The sequence below is a fragment of the Cupressus sempervirens genome, chromosome 6 (genome assembly GCF_028749045.1).
Source record: "Cupressus sempervirens isolate cs-2001-9-10 chromosome 6, ASM2874904v1, whole genome shotgun sequence".
Classification (NCBI taxonomy): domain Eukaryota; kingdom Viridiplantae; phylum Streptophyta; class Pinopsida; order Cupressales; family Cupressaceae; genus Cupressus; species Cupressus sempervirens.
This window is the reverse complement of record NC_143123.1, coordinates 346,972,831-346,996,735: the sequence shown is the minus strand read 5'-3', so window position 1 is coordinate 346,996,735 and position 23,905 is coordinate 346,972,831. Positions and strand designations below refer to the sequence as shown.

The window sequence follows — 23,905 nt, the reverse complement described above, 5'->3', positions numbered from 1 at the left end:
TTCAATATGAATTCTTACATGGTGTATATTGTTGCTGCCATGGATTTTTTTTCAGGTCTATCAACCAAAGTTGATAGATCATTGGTGCACGTTTGGGAGTATTATGATTAATTGCCTCTCAAGAAAAGCTTGATACATTATCGCAAAGTACAAGATGCCTTCTTTGGGCATTACATGTGTTTGTTTGACAAAGAATTCCCAAACAAGCACATTTCTGATGAGGAATATAAGAAAGTCAATAAGTATGGTTGCATGTTCCTGTTGTTTCCTAATTTCACATATCTACGAGTTGGGTGTTTCAAAGGAGAGCCTTAAACTCTACCTAGATACCCTACAAACAAGATTATACTCATGGACCTAGCCAGACATCTCATAGAGGTACAAGTCTATCAGTCTAAGTTGCACAGGCTAGGAGTTGGAATTTCTTCAAGAAATCCTCTGAAGATTGGTGGATATTCTATAGACACTGTACCAAAAGCCAAGAACATGGAGTTTGAACTTTAAAGAATCACTCTAAAGAAGTTCATGACAAGAAGCTGTTTTGATTGGAGAGGACTGAATGATAAGACGAGGAAGTAGTTTATACATGTATACTGCCTTAACGATTTCTGGATCGATGTGCGTATTGAGGTGGACATTCGACGCTTGGATTATAGTCAATTGACATTGAAGCAAATAGTAGACTTCAACCTCGTATCAATCCCTGACGGGGTTGAAGATGATGATCATATTCTAGATCCTGACTATATTCAACATCAGATAGACATGTTGCCTATCCTTCCTCCTACATGGTCAAGTAAGGAGAACACCTCTATTTGGGATTGTTTTCAGCCAATCCTTGCTAATACCAATATTTGGTTGAAGAAGAGAAGTCTCAAGTGCGTCAAAATCAAACCAGGAAGAGATTTTGATTCTGTTGGCCAGTTGGTATGATGATAGAGATAAGGATTAAAGGAAAGGTTGGAGCTTCATCTTCAACAGTTGAGCCTCCTGCTAAGTGTTTACCAAAGCTCGCTATCAAAGGAGGAAAGACCACTGGTAGGACACTTGAGGTAAAAGAAATTGAATCTCGAGCAATCTAGGTTGATTCTAGTGATGATGATATAGTTCGAGAAAAGGAACTCACAGTCTCAGTTCCACTTTCCACAGAGGTTCACACAGCTACAACTCTTCCATGAAGAGCAGACAATTATACTAAGAGGGGAGGTGATTCAGTATAATAATAAATTTGCCAATTTAAAACTTTTATCCAAACGATTGACTTCAAATGTTGAAATGAACAATTATGCACATGAACACAATAACATAAGATTTATGTGGAAACCCAATGTGGGAGAAAATCACGATAATAAATGATTTTTATATAAAATGTTCTTTTACAATGTTTTGTAGGCTCTAACCTACTAGAGCCTATGACCTGCTCTAACCTACTAGAAACTATGACCCCTATGTTTATGAGCACCGGCTCACTGGAAGCTCCAACTCCCACACTTCGTAGGCATCGACCTACTGGAAGCACCAACCCCCATTGTTGTCTTTGTGAGCACCAACTCACCGCGCACAAACTTCTTTTCCACCTTAACACTGTTGCTCTCACAACTGATGATGGATACTTTATGCTTCTTTTATTTTGCTACATTATTTTCTCGAACACTTTACCCTCTTCTTTTATACTTTCCATTTTAATATACATGTATATAAAGGACAAGTCTATAAATATATATTTTATTTCATTCCTTTCTCAAATTACTTTACTCACAGTTAAATATATGTCTGAATAATATATATATATATATATATATATATATATATTCATTTAGGCCTTCTATGTATTTTCACCTTTATATAAATATTGTTTTTTACTTTCAGTCACCTCTTATATATGTATTTTAATTCTCCCATTTCTATCTCACAGCTGCTTCTTCTCATATTACAATTTTTACATTCTATTCCATCTGCTCTTACTCCTCTTTTATCTTTCCCATTTATCCTTTTTATTTTTTCTTCTTAGCACGTCTCTCTATTATTCTGTATTTTCGATACACATATTTTTGCAAATGATATGTTTTACTTATATATCTTGTATAAGTAAAAGATATGACTTTTAATTCTTGATGAGTCACAAGTTTTGATCATAGTTGCTTTCATTTACTGATTTTATTGCTTAACCGATTATTATCAAAATAAGATTATCACCATATCCTTTGCTGTCAATAATATAGAATGTTATTTTCATATCGTTTAGTTCCTTTGATCAACCTTTGGTGTTTGTAATAAATGTTCTTGAATACTGATGGCTTCTCTCATTCACGCGGTTGGGGAATAGAATGCTGACTGGGTGCATTACTCTTCTAGCTGCTCCCGATTTAATATTGGTGATTCAATATCAATGGACCCCTGTGTATGTGCATTGATTTAATGCCTTCACAACTAATAATTTGAATACCATATTTATTTCAGTAGAAGCTTTTGACAACAATTCTCTTTATCCATTTTATCGGGTTTTCAAAATTATTACCGCTGCATCAGTGATACATGGTATTGTATTATCCATACTGACGTATTTTATTACTCCATATCATGCTTCGTTCCCAGCCATTGATGGTTATATTCCTCATGTGAGTATTGACAAATATGACTGTGTACACACTTGCGTTTGATATTTGCAATCACTGTTTATAGTCATTGTGTTTTCAAGTTGTTTTGTATACTCAATTGCCGACTCTGCATACTGGGATCATCGTTCTTGGTATCATTCTTTATATCATATACCTATTTTTCTTTTTATATTCCTTGCTATCGATATGTAGCATAGTCATCATACTTTTATCGAACATCAAATTTTCGTGCCATCATTGCTACATTTCTTTACCACATTATATGGCTCATTTCTTTACGCATTTGACTTTATCGGGCTTCTTCTATATTTGCTTATTGTCACACTTCATACTTCCATCCACCGCATTTGATTCCTTAATGACATTGTGAACCATAAGATGCTAAATAATTGAACACCTCAACTCTATGTAGGTGACTCCTCCAGGTTTAATTGCTGATGGCTGTAAGTACTTCTAGGTTTGACATCTTTCAGGATTCACCTAGATCCAATGAGTGCTAAGTGTTCCATTTATTCTCATGAGAGATGGATTCATGTTGAATCACTACTCATGAAACATGGGTCAATGAGTTTGACTCAAAATCACACGGTTAAATCCTGATAGCAATATCACAATCTTTCAGGATGTTCAAACTGCATATTCTTTTCCATCGCTAATATTTAAATCACTGCTTTAATATTCATGTCACTGACATTTGCAAGGGCTTTCAAAAATTATTGTTGTTGCTTACTTTACTTGTATCAAACATGCTGCCATCTTCTATGTTGTTGATCAGCAAGACTTCCATTACAACCACTGAATATATATCATTTGTTCATTCTAATTTGATTCGCTGCATTAACTGACAGGGAATCTACGTTGACTGAATAAATGATTCATATCATCTTCTACTGTTAAGGGTGTCCTTGTTGCTGCTTGCTGGCTTTAGTCTTTTCTAATTATTGTGCTTAATAATGACTTGGTGATGTGATGTTCCTTTATTCAGATTGTAGTTTCAATTCTGTAGCATCCATGTGCCTGGTGTAAACATGTATTTTTGTTTCTGTTGTAAGTCTGCTCTTATTTGGCTAACTTTCTTGAAGTCTTGGTTGTTTCTACTGATCATTGCCTATGTCTTTTATCCAGATGCACTCTCTTTCTTCAATCTGCATATGGCCTCTTTCTACTCTGCATATTCTCCTCTTTCAGATCCATATATATCATAGTCATATACTTGATATTAATGATAACTTCTTCAAGCCTATTGACATCAATGACAGTTTCTAACAACATCATTCTGAAGACCTTTGACATCAATGGCAATATTTCCATCATTCTGGACTCTGCACCTGCATCAGATGAATTCCCTGATTCACCCTTGAGCATGGCAGTGGATGCATTCTCCACCAAACATCCACCTCTTGAAGGCAATGGTATGGTGACTCCAACACAACCCATGTCTTCGGCAGCAGCTGCACTGGAAACAAAAGGTGATCAATATAACGATGAGAATGTGGTTGATGCATATTCTATGTCAATCCCCTCTGTTTCAACTCAGTCCATGACATTGATCGATGTAACCTCAGTTCAGTTTGAGCAATTCATGACAGAGGTTACACATAGTAGTCCTGCACCTATGGCCATTCAAACTGAGACTCTTGCCATAGCCACTACTGTTATGGAAGATAATCCAGTACGGACCATGGTGACTACTACTGCAGCTGGCATATCTTTAAGCTTAACCCCATGACTAAGCACTATCACACGAAAGAGGAAGAAATCCCACCACGAGTTTGACAGGCAAGCTGTCACACCAAAGGCTTCAAAGAACAAGAAAGCTAAAACAATTTCTCGAGTTGTAGTTGATGACAACAACATTAAGTATGCAGAAGTTGCTGAACCTCTTGTTCAAAAACCAGCAGAAGAAATGCAGGCTGCTGATTACAAGTTCTTCAGAATCGAGCTTGGAAAGAAAACTCGTTTGAGTTGTCGACAAGATGCTCAAGATGGTCTTGAATTTTTAGCCCAGAAAAATGACAAGTTATGGGAAAAGAAAAATAGACTAAGAGAGAGAGTGCACATCTTTTGGAAACAATTGAAAAGATAAATAAATATTCTACAAGTGTTGAACCTATTTCTGCCGAGTGCATAGAGAGAATAAAGAAAAAGGCGCAGACTGTAGATGAATGGGCCATTAGTATTTAATCACAAGGTGTCTAGTTCATTCGAGGTCTTTACAGGATGGTGAGAAAAGGAAAGGAAACTGTTGCTAGATTAAGTGATATTCAAGAATCCCTTAAACATCAATTAGAGTTGCTGGATGGAGACATCGGTGCCTAGAACAACATGACGGAGATTGATTTAGATGTCTTGTGCGAGTATGAAGTCATCCAATTTGTTGAGATGTATCATGATTACATGCACCTGATGACTAACAAAGAACAATTCTTGCAACAACTCGTAAAAGATGCAAAGGCAGCAATGATCAAGATAAATAATTAAGAAGACATGATCAACGAATGTTACAAAAAACTGTCATGTGGAGTTATCTCTAAAAATAATGAACTTGAGAGAGAAGAAGATATCCTTACAGAGTTAATTGAAGCAGTTCGTTTACAGTTTGAAGCAGACGATTCAATATCAGTGTGATGAATACATTTGCTAGCTGGAAGTGTTCACTAGATGATCCATGGAGCAAAAATGAAGTTTCTAGCAAAGAAATTTCAGAAGCAGCAAGTACATACCGAAAGATCATCATGGTTGCAGAATAGACTGGTGAACCAAATGCTGAAGTTACTACGATAATAGATAAGCTTCTATTATTAGTTAATGATTATTTGTTTGTAATCTATTGTAAATATTAGAATATTTCTAATATTTAGTTAGTTGTAGTTATCTGTTAGCTTTCTTTAGCTTTTTTTTAGCTAGAATGGAATATTTCTATTCGTTACGATTGTTTCCTAAGGAAACATCGCTTTATTTTTTTGTATATATAGACCTCTCGGTCTCTGTTAATAACAAGCAAGTATTTTACCAATTACTTCCTAACATGGTATCAGAGACACTTCTTTAATTTTTTTCGAAAATCATACATGAAATTATTAGACCCTATTTTCAAAATTATTTTTCTAAAATATTTGCTTTGAACTAGGGTTTCTCTGAGAATATTGACGATTAATATTCACCTTTTTTTCCTAGCCGTTTTTGAAAGAACGTGACTGTATTTTGGGCATTTTTGTCCATTTTTTCTGCACATCTAGGATTGTGAGTGACGCCAAGGGTTTCTTAAAACCCTTAGTAATAGATTTGCACCCAGAAACTGTGTTTTTTGCTGTAGATTCGCCATTGATTTCAAGCTTTTTTCAGCCTAGGACTTTTTTGTTCAAAACCTTATTTGTTGGGCTCAATTTTTTTCTTCTTCTGATTACAGATTCTTGGTGGGTTTTTCGAGAGTTCAACTAGGTTGTCATTCTATTTTATTGGGTGCCTCAATTTTTGTGCATCTATTTTCAAGCTAGCAGATCAAGAAATTGACAACATATTCTTTCTGGGTTTTTTGAACTCTCTTTTGGGGCACCTTACAAATTTTTTGGGTCTTCCATTTTTTTTTGCCTCAAAGAACATGCCTTCACAAATTTTTACGCTTTTTCATCAAAAAATGTGCTATGGTATCATTGACTAATATTCTGCTCAAGAGCAATTCAAAATTCAATTGTCGGAATTATGGCACTCGGAAGCCGCGGATAATAGCAATTTTTGAATATTGGAATATTGATCATATTGTTCTGGGTGTTACATAGCGTCTGACTGCCCTTGGTGTTGATCAGATACATGGGATTTGAATAATCGAGAGGTGATGATACTTCTCAAATTATCCATAGCTGATAATCAGCTCTCTCAGATTCCATTTGGCAAGAAAGTTGCCAAGATATGGGCATATCTCAAAAGTCTTCATGAGACTTTTGACAAAAGCAAAGCTTTCTTCTTGAAGAACACTCTGTTTTCTATTATCATGGATGAGCCAACTTAGCTTCGGGCTCACCTAAATAGGATTTAGGAAATCCGTGATCAATTGCTTGCCGTTGGTCGCAAGATGGAGGAAGAGGACATTGTGGTTTTCACTCTCCGGAGTTTATCGAAGTCCTATGAACATTTTATCGAGATTCTCAACATCATGCCTTCTAGTGTTGATGTAAAGTTCATGGATCTCTGCACACTTCTGCATCAACAAGATCAGTGGAAACAACAGTTTGGTACTAGTTCCTGCTCTACCTCCACAGAGCAAGCCTTTGTTGCTAATTCCTTTCAGAAGGATAAAGGCAAGTCTTAGTAGTCTTCTTAGCAAAAGTCCTCTGCTCCAACTTCAGAAGGCTCTCGAAAGAAGAACATTCAATTCAACTACTATCACAAGTTTGGTCACATGAAGGTTGAATGTCGGAAGTGCTTAGTTGCCCAATTTAAGAAATCAGGTTTGTAGCCCAAATCGAATAGTGTGGAGCACACTGAGTAGACATAATATGCCTCTTACGCCTTTATGGCTAAAAGACTTGCAGATCATGTGAAGTCATTTGGCTGGTATATTGATTTAGGTGCTCTTCTCATTTTACCCACCGCAGAATCTGGTTCACTAACTACCACCAGCCTTACTCAGATTCTGTTATTTTTGGTGGTGGAGAAGAGTACACCGTTGTCGGTAAAGCAACATTCAGATTCAATTTGTTGGGAGGAATCTCATTTTCCTTGATGTGTACTACGTTCCAGGGATGGAACTAAATCTACTCTTAGTCAGTCAGTTACTCCGACATTCTCCACACTTGGATGTCACTTTCAATTCTCATTAGTGTACCATCACTAATAGGGCTACTCAGTCAATTGTTGCAGTGGATCTTGAGGATCATGGTCTTTTCTGCCTTATCGATTTTGGTGATTCTTGGGACATAGCTGTGGCTGTTCGGCGGTATTCTGTTAGAACACTTTGGCATCAACGTTATGGGCACTTAAATGTGCATTATCTCTCTCAGCTTGCTTGGGAAGAGCTTGTCCTCAATTTGCCAGAGAGTCAGACTCAGTAGCTTGGAGTTTGTGATGCATGTCAAGTTGGGAAGCAACATCACACACCTTTCACCAGTGGCGATTCATGGCGAGCTTCTTAGCTACTTTAGCTTGTTCAGCTGATATCTGTGGCCATATGACCACTCCTTTTGTTCTTGGGTTCAAGTATTTTTTGTTGTTTGTTGATGATTTTAGTAGAAAAATGTGGGTTTATTTTCTTAAAAAGAAATTAGATGCATTTCCTGTATTTCAGAAGTTTAAACCTTTAGTTGAAAAAGAGTCTGGAAAATCTATTATTACTCTTATATTAGACAATGGGGGAGAATTTTGTTCTAATGAATTCTCTAGCTTCTTGGATAGTCATGGCATTAAATACCAGTTAACCACACTCCACACACCACAACAAAACAATGTGGTTGAACATCATAACAGAACAATCACTGAGATGGTTGATCCATGATCGAACATAGACATGTTCCAAAGAAGTTTTGGGCAGAAGCAGTTAACACTGCAGTTTACATTTTGAACCCGTCCCTCACCATGGCGGTCAAAGGTAAGACTCCGAAAGAGGCCTGGTCAGGTCGTAAGCCTAGAATCAGTCACCTGAAGGTTTTTGGCTCCCTTGCTTTTGTTAGGATCCCTGATGTGTCATGCACCAAGTTGGATGCCAAGAGTCAGAAACTTATGCTTGCTGGATACAATAGTCTTCACAAAGCCTACCGCTTGATTGACACTGAAACATCTCGTCTCTTGTATAGTCGTGATGTAGTCTTTGCTGAGCAACGAGGACCATTCATGCCTATTTCTCCTATTCTTGATCTAGCAAACCAGCCCATGAATGCTCATGATTTGGGAGTTAGAGTTCCATTAGGTCCACCTGATGGGAGGGCTCCAATAGCACCAGTTATACTAGTGATCCATGTACAGACACCTCCAGCTTCTCCTGCAGGATCACCCAGATTTGTAGATGCTTTACTTGAGTTTGATCCAAATTCTTCTGATGAGGAACCTGATCACCAAGCATCTCTTGATACCAATGTTGGTCGTTCTCCTCTCCGGCCGTTCTCCTCTCCAGCCTAAGTGGTAGGCTAAGACACTTGTTGATCTTCATGATGATGAGCTCATTGATGGGAGAATTGCTCGGAAAAAGAGCAAACCTACAGAGTTTGTTAACTTTGCTCTCATGGCCAACATTCACAATGTATTTGAACCTCAAACATGTTTTGAGGCTAAAGGAATTCTAGAGTGGGAATAAGCCATGAGGTCTGAACACCTGAGCCTGTTGAAGAATAACACTTCGGTCCTTTATGATCGTTCACCAGGGAAGAAACCTATTGGCTGCAAATGGGTTTTCAAAATCAAATACAAATCTAATGGTACTTTGGATAAGTACAAAGCTCATTTAGTTGCAAAGGGCTTTTTTATGCGTCAAGGCATTGATTATGAGGAGACCTTTACTCCTACTGCAAAGAGGAGCACAATCAAATTAGTCCTAGCCATGGTAGCATAGTTTGGTTGGAAGGTCCATGAGATGGACATCAAGAGTGCTTTCCTTAACGGTGATCTGCACGAGGAGGTCTACATGATGTAGCCTCCTGGTTTCAAGGTTGCGGGTAAAGGCCATTAGGTTCTCAGATTGGTGAAAGCTCTCTATGGCTTGAAGTAGGCCCCTAGGGCATGGTAAATAAAAGTTGATAAGTACCTCGGTGATCGAAGCTTCCAAAAAGGTTCTTCAAACTCAACTTTGTACATCAAGACTACTGACAGTGACATCATCCTTCTGGTTATTTATGTGTCGATTTGATCCTCATTGATTGCTTGACATCTTTGATTCAGGGAATCAAACATAATTTATGCTAGTCTTTTGAAATGATTGACCTTGGGCTCATGCACTATTGCCTAGGTGTTGAAGTTTGGCAACAGTCTTCTGGTATATTCATCTCCCAATCCAAATATGCCAGGGTTTTGTTAGACAAATTCCATATGAAGGATTGCATGCCTGCATCTACACCCATGGTGAAAGGTCTTAAGTTATCAACAAAGTCTGATTCTCCCCCCGTTGATGGTACTACATACAGGCAATTAGTAAGCAACCTCATCTACTTCTCTGCTGCTAGGCTTGATATCAACTTCGTAGTCAGCAACATATCACGCTTTATGACAACTCCCAAGGCTGATCATTGGATGACAGCAAAGCATTTGCTTCGTTATGTGAAGGGCACTTCAGATTATGGACTTCTTTACTCTCAAAGTTCTAATCCTAGAATCAGTGGGTTCATAGATTTAGATTAAGTAGGCTCTATTGACGATAAAAAGTCAACTTCTTGATGTGTTTAGTTTGGGATCAAGTGCCGTCACATGGCCCAATAAGAAGCAACAGGCAATTTCTCTCTCGTCTATAGAGGCCGAATACAAAAGGACAGTCAAGGTAGGTTGTGAAGCTGTTTGGCTTTGTCGGATGCTTGGTGATATGTAGATGTCAATAGTAGGACCGACCACTTTGTTTGTTAATAACGAAGGCGTTATCAAGTTAGCTTGAAACCCAATCTTTTATGAATGAACCAAGCATGTGTATGTTCACGGTCACTACATACGATAGCTGGTTGAAGATGGGACAATAGACTTGCAGTATGTTCCTACCATAGATTAGACTGCAAACATTCTCATGAAGCCTCTTAGTCTTGATAAGTTTGATAAATTCAGAGGACAACTTGGTGTTGTGGATAGATTAACCATTAAGGGAGGGTATTACGATAATAGATAAGCTTCCTTTTATTAGTTAATGGTTATTTGTTTGTAATCTATTGTAAATATTAGAATCTTTCTAGTGTTTAGTTAGCTGTAGTTATCTGTTAGCTTTCTTTAGCTTTCTTTTAGCTAGAATAGAGTATTTCTATTCTTTACGATCATTTCCTAGGAAACGTTGCTTTATTCTTTTGTATATATAGACCTCTTTGTCTCTGTTATTAACAAGCAAGTATTTTAACAATTACTTCATAATAGAAGTTGTGTGTGATTCACTGCAAAAGTTTGAGAAACTAGTTGAGACTCTGTGAACATTTCAAAATTTTATATGCTTTAAAGTAGAATGACAAAGATTACATGTAAAGAGCGATTACATTGTAAGTATAGGATAACATGTCCCTATACAATCAACTCATGTAGTCAAGTTGCAATAGCATTAGGCATGCAACTTTGAATAAGTCAAAACTAGTTAGTTAGGAGTTTGTTAGAGAATAAGTCAAGGTGGTTGAGGATTTCCTCTTTTTGACGTAGGCAAAGAATGAATAACTAGGGCCAAAGGCTCACCCAGCTATCCAAATCACCCCGCAAGAGTTAACACAATGGAAGCAAACACGAGGAACAACAACCAAAGGAGGAAGAGGAATTAAATACTTTTATTGATTCTTCAAATATTCAACATACATGCCCAGCTGTAAGGCCTTCTGGGTTACGACCAATTACAAATACATTCACATTCAAAGATCCAAGTGCAAATTCGCACTTTCAGTTCTGCTCTGCAATCTTCTTCTTAAAACTTTCCTAACTCTAAGCCTAAACACTATATATACTTGCCAAAATGGCTTACAGATTATTCTAGAACATTACATAAGAGGAAGGCCAACCCAACAACGGTCTGGACACATCCCAAGAAAAGATCTTAACATAAATGTTGCAATCGAAATAAATCCCGCAAGTCAGCTCGCAGAAATCACGTCCAAATACTGACACTCGGCATACATTGGGTAACTCGGCACATGAAGAAACACTCGGCATACACTGGGTAACTTGGCACATGAAGAGTTACTCGGCATACACTGGGTAATTCGGCACATGAAGGAATTGCTATAGTAATTCGGCATATGAAGGACTCCTAGGCACATGAAGGAACTGCTAGGTACATGAAGGAACTGCTAGGCACATGAAGGAACTAGATTGCTAGGCAGATGAAGGAACTGGACTGCTAGGCACATGAAGGACTACTAGGCACATGAAGGAATTGCAGAATGAACAAAAATGAGGAGGATAACAAGGCAACCCAGGATGCTGCTGCATCACTTTTCCCTCCACCTTTCTCTCTCACCTATTTTCATATATAAAGGAGAGAGCTCATTGTAAATAATCATCTTTTTCTTAATCAAGAAGGCTAGGCTTGTAACTTGAAAACTTTGTGTTTCTTGATTTTTATTCAAATTTCAGAATTGAATAACGAAGCAAGTGTTTCCAAACTTCGCTTTGTGAGGCTTGAAGTTGATCATTGTTTTCTTATGTGGCATTGATCATTTTATTTTTATTCTGTTTCATAATCATCTTTGTAAAGCATTTGTATATTTAGTTTTGTTCTTGTAGACTTTGAGCTTTTGGAAACAAGACTGCTTTAGTTTAGTAGTGGCTGCAAATACTAGAAGTTAAAGACTTTGTGTTTTAATTCTTAGTATATCATTTCAATTGGATAGTTGATAAGAGACTTTGTGCCTTATTAGCTATTTACCTTTATATTTAAAGAGGATTGATTGTAAGAGATTGTGGATTCTTATTCTCAATTGCACAAGTTAAGTTGTAAACTGGTGTCTTAAAGTTGTTCTTACGTAAACTTCTAAGCCACTGGTATTATTATAGCAGTAGATACTTTTTGTTAATTCACAAATAGTTGTTATTAGAGTAAAATCATTCCTGAAAAAAGAAAAATTGATTCAGAGAACCTCCATTTGTAAATTCTAGTTAGGTTTCTGTTGTAGCTACCTACGGTAAGAAGGGAGTCTCTCGTATTGTTGAGAGTAGAGATTTATCTCAGTACACCGTTGCCTAAAGTTCCCATTTTGTAAGTTGGAGTTTTAGTGACTTACACAATTTTTAGCCAATAGTATGTGATTTGTTTTAGTTGCATAGTTTTAGTGCACAAAGATTGGGCAGATAGCTTCTTGTTCATTTCTATGTAGTTGTGTTTCAGTGTGGGACGTGTCTAAGTCATTCTTTGGATTTATAGTTCAGTGGAGTTTCTTCGCAATCCTAATTGCTCGACGACAACTAGGGTGGGTGGACAATAATGTCCTCATTTTTGTGAGCATCAGCATTTGAAGGATTAGCCTATCAATCAACCCTCGTAGGCCAGTATGGTGGATTAGAGTGTCTAGTTTGGTAGTTTTGAAGCTCATTAGGTGACTGTTGTAAGGGTTTATCTCACTAGATCCTTCATTTGAGGCATTTCCATTTAGAGGTTTCTGATTTTGTTTTGAGGGACTTACAATTATATAGTAATTATGTGGATTTTATAGCGGGATCCTTACTATTTTTAGTTAGACAAATGGGTGCGTATTGGATGCAGTGGTTGACACCTTGGTTTAGACAATTCATCAAAATAATGAGTATTTAATGTTTTGATGGCCTTAATAATGTTTGATTATTTAAGTTATAAATTGAATTTATAATAAAGTGGAGGCTATGCTTAAGGTAATGAGGAATTAATACTCATTGATTAAAATATACAGTTTAGTAATGATATATTATAAGTCAACAAGTGCAAACGTTTCATTCATTAAAGAGCCTTGCTAGTGAAGATTCATGGTAAAATTTTATTAAAAAGCCTTCGAGAGAAAGCAAACTCATTCTGAATGCATTGGGTTTTTTCATTGTCTTTAGAGAAGGAAATTGGAGACAAGGGTTTCCATATTGGAACTTGAAGAATTGATACTTCTTCCAAGTTTTACCAGCACTTTGAGTTGGTTGAATCTCCAATGAATTGTGCTATTGGAATGGCATCAACTAGGATTCATCATTGAGCTTTGTTGGATGAAATAGGTGTTGAACTACTTCAGATTTGTGTTGTTTATCAGCAACAGTAGGTTCGAGCTTCTTAAGGCAAGGATTAATCATTCCTAGCGGTTGCCGATTCACGGTATTAGCAGCCGGAACAGATATATATCAGTCACGTGAGATATGAAGGGTTTGTGAGTATTTTTAGAGGACATATTTTGGCTGTGGGAGTCTTCTCGTACAAATCTGAAAGTGAATATCCTTAGAATTACAGATTAAATTTCTCCAAGAAGTGGTAAATATCTCTACTTCTCGCTAGAACTTTTGCAAAACAAGAAAAATTAAGGTTTTCTTGTGAGAAATTCAAGCCAAGAAGACCTTAAATTCTCGCCAATAAGTTAGCCACTTCCTTGTGATAATTCTCAAACTTCTCACGATAACTTAACTACTTCTCATGGGCGGCACTAGTAAAATTGGACACCCAATGACTTGCCCAATCATTGCTAATTCCACATTATTTAGTGTTTTGGAGGAGAGAAGGGTTTTGGTGGAGAGAAATAGTCTTTGACAGCCTTGTAGATTGATTGCAAGTAGATTTGAAGTGGGTTCGAAGAGATTTTTCAAGCAAATATGGATTCACAAGTAAGTTTTCTAAATCATTTTTCTTTTTTAGCGGAAAAAGGAAGAGGATGAGGAAAATTAGTTTTCTTTTGTACTCACATTTGTATTTGCTTATCTTTCTACAAAGACAATTTTCTATTTTTAGTTTGCTTCAGAGTTAAAAGTCTCTAAATATGGCTGCCAGCCATCGGCATTCCACATGAGGATGCAAATTTGTTAAATATATAGATCAGCTTGTTTGGTTTGTTTACTCATTAGATGAATCTCCTGTTTGAATTTTGCAAAAAATGAATTTCTAATTAAGTTTAAGTCATTTTAAAAATTCTTGATATTTTTCTGAGAAGTTGCCGATTTATCTCTGAAATTTGTTGAGAACTTTTTTTCTTACCTCGCTGATAAGTGACAGAGAACGTGATTTTGAACTATGCTTAGACTAATAGAAGGGGGTTTGAAGTGCTTATTACTGAAGCTTGCTTAGCGTGAGCTTCTTGAAGGTTTATCGACTGAAGTTGCTGCTATTTCAATCTTTGATATATTGTGGATTAGTATATCTATCAACATATGATGCTGCAGTAGATGCATATTTTATATTGGATCTTTGTAATGGCATTTGGATTGTGAGGGTGTTCTTCCAAGTTTTACCAGCACTGTGAGTTGTTTAAATCTCCAATACATTGTGCTATTAGAATGCCGTCAACTAGGATTCATCATTGAGCTTTCTTGGATGAAATTGGTGCGGAATTACTTCATATTTCTGTTGTTTATCAGCAACAGAAGGTTCAAGCTTCTTAAGGCAAGGATTAATCTTTCCTAGTGGTTGCTGATTAATGGTATTAGCAGCCGGAGCAGATATATATCAGCCATGTGAGGTATGTAGGGTTTGTGAGTAAAGGACATATTTTTGCTGTGGGAGATTTCTTGTGCAAAATTGAAATTAAATATCCTTGGAATAATAGAAGGGGGTTTGAAGTGCTTATTACTGAAGCTAGCTTGGTGTGAGCTTCTTGAAGGTTTATCGACTGAAGTTGCTGCTATTTCAATGTTTGAAACTTTGATATATTTGGATTAGTATATCTACCGACATATGATGCCGCTGTAGATGCACATTTTATATCAGATTTTTGTAATGGCATTTGGATTGTGAGGCATAACAACTTATACTTGGTTTAGCATATAAATGAAGGCAATATAGGATTGCATGCCATTTGTTTGTCAAAATGCTTAATTGCTGTAAGTAACTAACTTGCATAAAGATTTGCATTTGAGAATTGAAAGGATGCATGCTGAGTGTTTGTGAAAATGTCCATTGGCTGTAGGTGCACACTTTATATGTAGAATCATATGTACGCATTCAAAAAGATAAAAGGGATGCATGCCAAGTGCTCGTGAAAATGTCCATTGGCTGTAGGCACACATTTTTCATGAATAAATTATATGTATGCATTTTAGTTCTTTGCCTGGATATCTTTGTAATCATTTGCAAGCATTTAATCTTTATTTGAAACCATTGCAAGCAAACAAAAACAATCTGAAAATTCAAAATAAAAGACAACAAGACAGAGGTTTCATGACAAGTGTTTGACAAAAATTCCTGGAAATACAATTTTGTGCCAAGAATAGCAAGGGATACTGTAGAGATGAAATTAGAACCTTTTTGGGTTCTTACATCCTCCACAACTGCAAATGCAAAACTCAGACACAAACAATGACAAAGACTCTCTGCATTCAACTACTATATATATTGCATCAAGAACATTCTTTTGGAAATCTGGAGCCGAAAAATCCACACATTGTCCTTCTGTCTCTCTTTCTCACTCACTTTCAATTGCTCCCTCTATCCTTAATGGCTCTTCAAACTTTTGTGTCTTCCAGAGTGGAGACCTAATTTGCCTCTGCACTCTAGACAACTATTCTTAGCTGATTTCCTCCAGTCCTCTTTTCTTAGCACCCATCATCCCGTGTTCAACAGTGATTCTTGCTTTCTTTCTCATTGCATATGCATTTGCTAGTTTAATATTTGATTTCCCCACACTACCAACTACAGATGTATTCTTTTATTCCTATTAAGTCCTTTCTATGTTCCCCGTTAAACTTACTCAACATGGATGTCTATTCAAGTCCTCTCTGCTTCTTTTCAGCTCACTATCATATAGTTAAAGAAAACATTAAAAAAGACACATTTTAATTCCAATGGAAGTCAAACAGTTCTTCCTTCGATGAGGAAAAGATTTGCATTCTTTAATCCTCCAATCTTTCCCCTTTCATCATTTGCTTGTACACTCATTTGGGACCCTGTTACATGGCATATGAAGGTATAATAGTGCCTCCTTTTCGCCTGATGATACCAAATCTTAAACATGATATTTGTTCTTTGCATGCGATGTCTGAAACTGCTTGGAGTGGTATAGATTTTCTTTTGCTCCAATCAATGGTGGCTTTGGCTTCAATCCAAGTTAATTCCCATTTTATAGTTCAAGATCATTGGCTCTGATACCAATCGATGCAAAGAGATACTCCTCTTTGACTGCAAACACAAAACTGAGACACAAAGAATCATAGAGACTTAATGCATTTTAACTACCACTTAGATCGCAACAAGAACTCAAATCACATTCTTTTGAAAATTTCCAGAGAAAAATGAAGACATTGGCCTTCTCTCTCTCTTGTGCATCTGCTTCTATCATCAATGGCTCTTCAAACTTTTGTGTCTTCCAGGCTGAAGAACCAACTTCCCTCTACATTCTACGAAACCACGCTTAACTGATTTCCACCAATACTCTTTTCTTGGCACACATCATCCCTCATTACATATTAGTTTTTGCTTTCTTTCTCATTGCATATGCATTCACTTGTTTAACATTATCACATAGGAAGACTTGTCGCCTTGCTGCATACTCATTCTTTTCTCTCCACACACCCGCTCCTCTGGGCAGTTACCTTCCCCTATGCAGACCACACTTCTCTATCTTTGCATAACCGAACAGATCTTCCATCGACGGGCAAAAGATTTGCATTTGTTTCTACTCCAATCTTTCTCCTGTCACCATTTTCTTGCACACTTGTTTGAGCCACTTTTACACGTCATATGAAGGTATAATACTGTGTCCTTTTTCGCCTCAGGGCATCAAATTTTAAACATATATATTTGTTCTCTGCATGTGACATCTGAAACTGGTTGGAGTGATTACATTGTTCTTCGCTTCCTTTACTGGTGGCTTTGGCTTCAATCCAAATTAACCACTCTCCTTGAGCACATATGGCTATGTCATTCTTGGCATTATTATGCTACTTCACATTTTACAGTTCAAAGGAAGAACCACTGCAAACAACACCTATCCAAGGTAGTTCTGTGTATCTGTTTTGTGCATATCTTGCAATCATTGTGATCCATGAGACAGTACTATTCCTATGCTTCTATATTTTTCTTTACGTCTTCCAGGGTGGTTGTATTACAAATCTGACAGAAAAAATGATGGATCTCTATGCCCATTTCTGAAGCTTTCTGTTCACAGGTTGATCATCAGTGAGTAGAAGCAAGATTTAACTTATTTATTACAGCTGAATCACAGTGGTCAACATGAAGAGGTGCCAAACAGAACTTAAAAAAATCAAAATTGAAATCAACAAACAAAAACTATTTTTGTGGTTGATGCCAATTGCAGATTCCCCCAGGATTCTCCTGCATCAGATTTGGAAGATTTTTGAATAATTTTCCTCAATGTGTACTTGAATTCAATATGTTGATTTTTTTCCAAGTCTTGAATCTCGGTCCAATTTTAGGGCTGCCAAGCTATAAAACTACGGATAATACTATGACTTTTGATCCAGACAGACAACTCTCTTGGCAACTTCTGAAATTTATACTGTTGTACCTGAATTTTATACTGTTATACAACTGATATTTTCTATAATGAGACTCAATTATCAGTATCAATGTCTATTTTTTGTCCGGTAACAAACATGTTAAGAGCATTTGCGTTTACTTAAAGAAATGCATTCTTAATGTTTCTTTGTAAAAATACATTGCATTACACATATAAGGGGACTAACAAACGGAAACAAAAAAAATCTGAATCATCAGTCCTCACAAATTCAAATATGCAAATAATCCTGTCTAATCAAGGTCTGATATGTTGCATCTATTTATTTGTACCTGTTCCTATTAGTATTGCACATTAGTTTGCATTTAAATTTAAATTGCTTTGTTTCTTGTTATTTGAAGTTCTTAAATATTCCATTAAAAAACACTTCTAGGTGGTTGCAAATATACTGGCCAAGGGCACTGAATTACGTGAGCATACAAAGGGTGTGGAGGAGAATTTACGTCAAGTAGAGTTGGAATCTATTCAGGTATGTTTTATTTTCTTGATTTTATCTGTCAACATTGCTACTTGTTTATTGTGGATCTTAAATACCCAAACAATTATAGAAGCAGTGGAGATAGAAACTACTCTACCAAATAGACAATGTAGATAGAAGAAGATACATGCATTATACAAGCGTAACTTCCCCAACTAATTTGTATTGAATTTTTACAAATGTTTGACAAAACGCATAAACCCTTCACACTTTTTGGTCACCTATATTCCAATGTGGCAAAGTGGGAGCGTACAGTGGTTGGGAGTCTGGGACAGTATCTAATTTTATGGACTAATTGAAAATGAAATGCACAAATTATGTCTCAGTGTCATTGCCATCCAGACTTAAATTATTTACGTCTAGTTATACAATGTAAACCATAGGTACAAATCTACTTTTTTCAGACTTTGACAACTACAAACTCCTCTGAGATGATTTATGTTAACTAATAAACAAGTGCAATCAGCCACTAAAAGATGAACATTCAACACTTCAATGATTTGATCAAACAGAAGTAACTTTAGTATATATAGGAGACTTAGATTGATAGAAAAACAGAATAATACAATCACTTATGGGTACATCTGAATATTGCAGCTATATGGTTGTTCATGATAAAATGCCAGCTCACATAATATCTCTGTGTTCTGATATATAACAGTTGATGTTCAACTAAGGAACCTTCCCTGAATATGCACGGCTGTAAGGAACATTTTAAAATCTACACAGAATTCTTATTCCACTGGAATAACTGATGAACTCTAATTTATCCAATATTATTATAGCCAAAATCTATAAGCTCATTAATACAGAAAATCCCTTGTTGTATATAAAAATCAATAGTAATACCCATTATTTCTTAATAACAGGTGATAAGTTGCAGCTGTCTGAAAGGTATTATATTCCAACAGATAACTTCAAAGCTTATAATCAGAGAAATTGTTTTTCAATGCAACTGCTATCAAATGAGAAGACCCATTTAATGACATGCTGCAGCTGGAAACAGTGGCTGGACCTACAAGACACGTCCTTTTTTGCTTTTGTATTTTTAGGCTATTTTTGAACTGATTCCTTTTTATCAGCACCTATACAAAAAAAGCAGAAAAATATTGTCACTAGTGGCTAGGGGACAGAACAAAAAATGGTGTCAGATTTTGTTTCCATAGAGTTGTGCTTTTTTCACAATATTAAACACTAAAAGTGCTGCAATCTCCTTACTCTTTGTGGGCTGCAACTGTTGGGACCCACAAACAATCTTTACCATTATTTATTTCAAAAAAATACTGCAGTTTTAAGTCCTTTCAAAAACTGACGAATACAGTAACTAAGGAAATAATATCTTAAAAAAATGTTGCAATCAGAAGAAATAAGATTAATATGGTATCTCTATACGGCTTCATATTGAAAAATTATCAGCTCATCGTAACAGCCAGGCACAGTAATAATGTAGAATAACATAATATGTATCACCACTAATCTAGAAATTACCCAAACTGATAATAAACATAACTGTGAATATCAAATTGGACTATATTTTGAAAAATCCCTAAAAACCAAAATAACTGAAATTGGAAAACCCCAACCAATTGCGATCTGCTTTGATCTTTAGCATGAGTACTGAAATATTCAATATGCTTCTGAATTAAACTCTGTGCTTAGATGCAATCCTTGGACACGATCACTTCTATTGATATGATGGCTTGCATCCCCAAACCCCAATTCTTGAAACAAGAGAAATTTCACTCTCTAGTTTCTATACCAAGAGGCTTTTCAGTTTTTTGCCAAAGATGAGCACTAGGTGCTCATTCTTCAAGAAAGGAGATTTTTCTCAAAACAATGGATGATTTTCTTCAAGCTCAGCTCCTATCATTGGGGCGTTTATCCACCCAACTATGGATCACTTCTGATCCTCCCTTGCACACTTCCTTCTGAAGGGCAAGGGATAAGGTTTATTTAGTACCAGTCTTCTAGGAGCTGGTGTAAGAATCCTACAACTTAGTTGGTCATACCCTCAGTGTAAATGTTCACAAGATCTCTGATAGAGTAGTTTCACTATTTCTGATAACAATATATATTTGATAGATTCAATGTAGAACAATACCGAAATGATGAATATATATATTTGAAACAATAAACAATTTATTCAATATTGATATAAGTGTCTGATCTGATTTTGACTTGACAGACCAAAGTAAATAGTAAGTACTTCAACCTTCCTTATCACTGTTAGAACAGAGAATTAATACAGCTGCTGATGTACTTCAGATTGCCGTTGTGACTGATCTGATTTCAATCGGCAGCAGCAATATATATATCTGTGGTGAGAGCCTATGTCACGTAGAGACATGATTTTACATGGCTATTGCCACATGGGGTCATGTCCCTATGTGACATGGTCATTGATCTTAACTTCAATATAAGCCCGATAGTTAACATACCATTCAGCTCAAACAAAACTTGTTCATTCAAGATATTTCGTATTAACAAGGAAGCCTGATCAATATATTTTATTTAATATGTAAGGTGCATATACAAAAAAGATCTAAGGGTGATCTAATTCGACTGAAGCTACATTCTTTCAACACTCCCTGTTAGCGAGTGAGGAGATTAACCCAAACTTTCTCATATTGGACAACAATTTAAAGTAGTCTGTCAGATAACAAAAATCACAATGTCATGAACTCTATCATGACAAGTATTATGATCTCCAGCACTCCGGGACAACAACTTAATGAAGTATGATCATAATACGTTTGTTATCATGACTTCCGGTTCTCCGGATCAACAATTCAAGTCTGTCACGATAACAGGTCTACCATTTATAAGATCGTCACCTTACAATGGTTACCTTCTATTTATATATGTCAATGGAAGATTGTCACCCTTCATTACATATCACATGCAACTATAAGATAGTAACATTTTTCATCAAGAATATGAACATACATATGTATTACAAAAACTGAGATTTGATTTCAGTAGTTACAATCATAGTTGAACCATCTCAAGTTTACCTTTGAAATACTCCAATTTAGGTTTCGATAGAGGTTTAGTGAGTATATCAGCTGTCTGTTCATTTGTGCTTATGTATTCTAGCTTCAGTACATCTTGATCTATCATATCTCTAACATAATGGTAAGGGATTTCAATATGCTTTGATTGATTGTGGAAAATTGGATTCACAGACAACTTGATGCAGCTTTGATTGTCACAATGTATAACCATTGGCTTCAAGGGTTTCCTGAACAATCCAACTAGAAACTTTTTTAGCCATACTACTTCTCTGGCTCCCGTGGAAGAAGCTATGTATTCTGCCTTAGTGGAACTTAAGGCGATTGATGATTGTTTTCTGTTGAACCAAGATATCATTGCTGAACCAAGATTGAAACAATATCCTGTAGTGCTTTTACGATTTGTAGAGCTCCCGACCCAATCAAAATTAGAATATCCATGAAGGTTAATCTCAACTTGATCATACTTGAGACTTAGTCCAATTGTACCACGCAAGTATCGTAAGATGTGCTTGGCTGCCATGAGATGGATCTTCTTTGGTCCACACATGAATTGACTTAAGACATTGGTTGTAATAGGTATTAGGAGAAGTGTTCACCAAGTACATCAATGATCTGATAATTCGCTTGTAGTAAGTGGGATCAATGGGTTCTGATTGAAATTCGTCGTTCTTTAGTTTGTGTAGATTTACTTCCATAGGGGTAGTTATAGGTTTGTAGTCCATCATCCCAAACTTCGTCTGAATGTCAATAGTGTATTTTCCTTGATTTAGAATGATGTAGTTCTTCTTTTGCCATACTTCTAGGCCTAGAAAGTAGTGAAGAAGTCCTAGATCTTTCATGTCAAATTTAGCTACCAAATCCTGTTTGCATTTTGCTATAAGATGTTCTTGAACCTATTAGTATTAAGTCATCAACATTTAGTACAAGAATAATCATGTCACCATCAAGTATTTTGAAATATATATTAGGATCAACTTCATTTTTGGAGTATCCTAATTTTGAAAGGTAACTGTCTATTCTATCGTACCATGCCCTGGGGGCTTGTTTAAGACCATATAGTGCTTTCTTAAATTTACATACAAAGGAATTTTTGTCTTGGGTGACAAACCTTTCTGGTTGTTCGATGTATACTTCTTCTTCAATTACATCGTTCATAAATACAGTTTTAATATGCATTTGGTGTATCTTCCACCCTTTGGATGCTGTAATGGCTATGATGGTTATGATAGAAGTGTAATGAACAACTAGAGCAAATGTTTCTTCATAATCTATTCCTTCCTTTTGTGAAAATCCGTGAGCTACAAATTTGGCCTTTTATTTTTCAATACTACCATTTGGTGCATGCTTGATTTTGAATAACCATTTGGAGGAGACAATTGATTTATCTTTAGGTTTGGATACAATATCCCATACATCATTTTTTAGTATGGATTGATATTCTTCAATCATCACATCTTTCCAAGGTTGACATGATAATGCTTCTTCAACACTTGAAGGGTCTGTTTTGATGAGTTCGGATATTTGTTAACATGAATGGCTCCTTGTTCTCTTGTTTTCTTTGAATACTTCATAAGGTTCTACTTGATTTTCTTCTATCATTTTTCTTGCCCAAAGTGGTCTCTTTTTATTGCTAAGGTTTTCAATATTTTTTGTATTTGAACTTGGAGGTGCAAGACTTCCAGAATCACTCTCCCTTTGATTCTCCACTGTGGAATTCTCATCTAATTCCGTAGTTGGTTCAGTGTATGATTCATCAATGTTCTTTGAGAGATTAAAAGCAATATCTTCTTCAAGTTTTACATCTTTGCTGATTTCAATAGTTCTTTGTCCAGGTACCTAAATCTTGTAGCCTTTTGATGGTTCACTTTATCCTATAACTATGCCTTTCTTTCTTGATGGTTCTAGTTTAGTTCTCTTTTCCTTGGGAATATGAATGTATACAAGACATCCAAAGATTCTTAGATGACTTAAGTTTGGCTTGTTTCTTGTGAATACTTCTTCAGGGGTTATGTTTTCTAATATTGAATGAGGGCATCTATTTTGGATGTAAATTGCGCTGTCAGAAGCTTCAAACCAGAATGAGATGTCTAGATTTTGATCATGCATCATGACTTTGATAGATTTTATAATAGATCCGTGTTTCCTTTTTGCAACTCCATTTTGTTGAGGATTATATGGTACAAAAAACTTCCTCTTAATGCTAATAGAGATGCAAAATTCTTTAAAGTTTTCCAAAATGTATTCACCCCCATTGTCGGATCTTAGAGTTTTGATTTTCTTCCCAGTTTGATTTTCAACTAGAGCTTTAAACTCTTTGAATTTGGATAACACTTCATTTGATTATTTAAGTTTAAGGAAGTATATCCAAGTTTTTCTAGAGAAGTCATCTATAAAATTTATATAGTACAGACACCCATTTAGAGAAGGTACTGACATTGGACCACACAGGTCAGTGTGAATGAGTTCAAGTACAACTTTGGATTTATGTTCACTTTTGGGGAAGGACCC

General features: G+C 36.1%; 1 protein-coding gene across 14 annotated transcripts in view; it reads left to right on the top strand.

Annotated features, from left to right (window-relative positions):
- POK (Vps52 / Sac2 family) overlaps nt 1–23,905 on the top strand; it is a 227,940-nt gene that overhangs the window by 42,690 nt on the left and 161,345 nt on the right. For 13 of the 14 annotated variants that reach the window (XM_089788133.1, XM_089788132.1, XM_089788137.1 and 10 more), the window contains one exon: nt 18,279–18,374. The exons of the other annotated variant lie outside the window; for it this stretch is intronic. In XM_089788133.1, the coding sequence (XP_089644259.1) occupies nt 18,279–18,374 (96 nt within the window). The remainder of the gene's footprint in view (nt 1–18,278; nt 18,375–23,905) is intronic. 14 annotated transcript variants of the gene reach the window in all.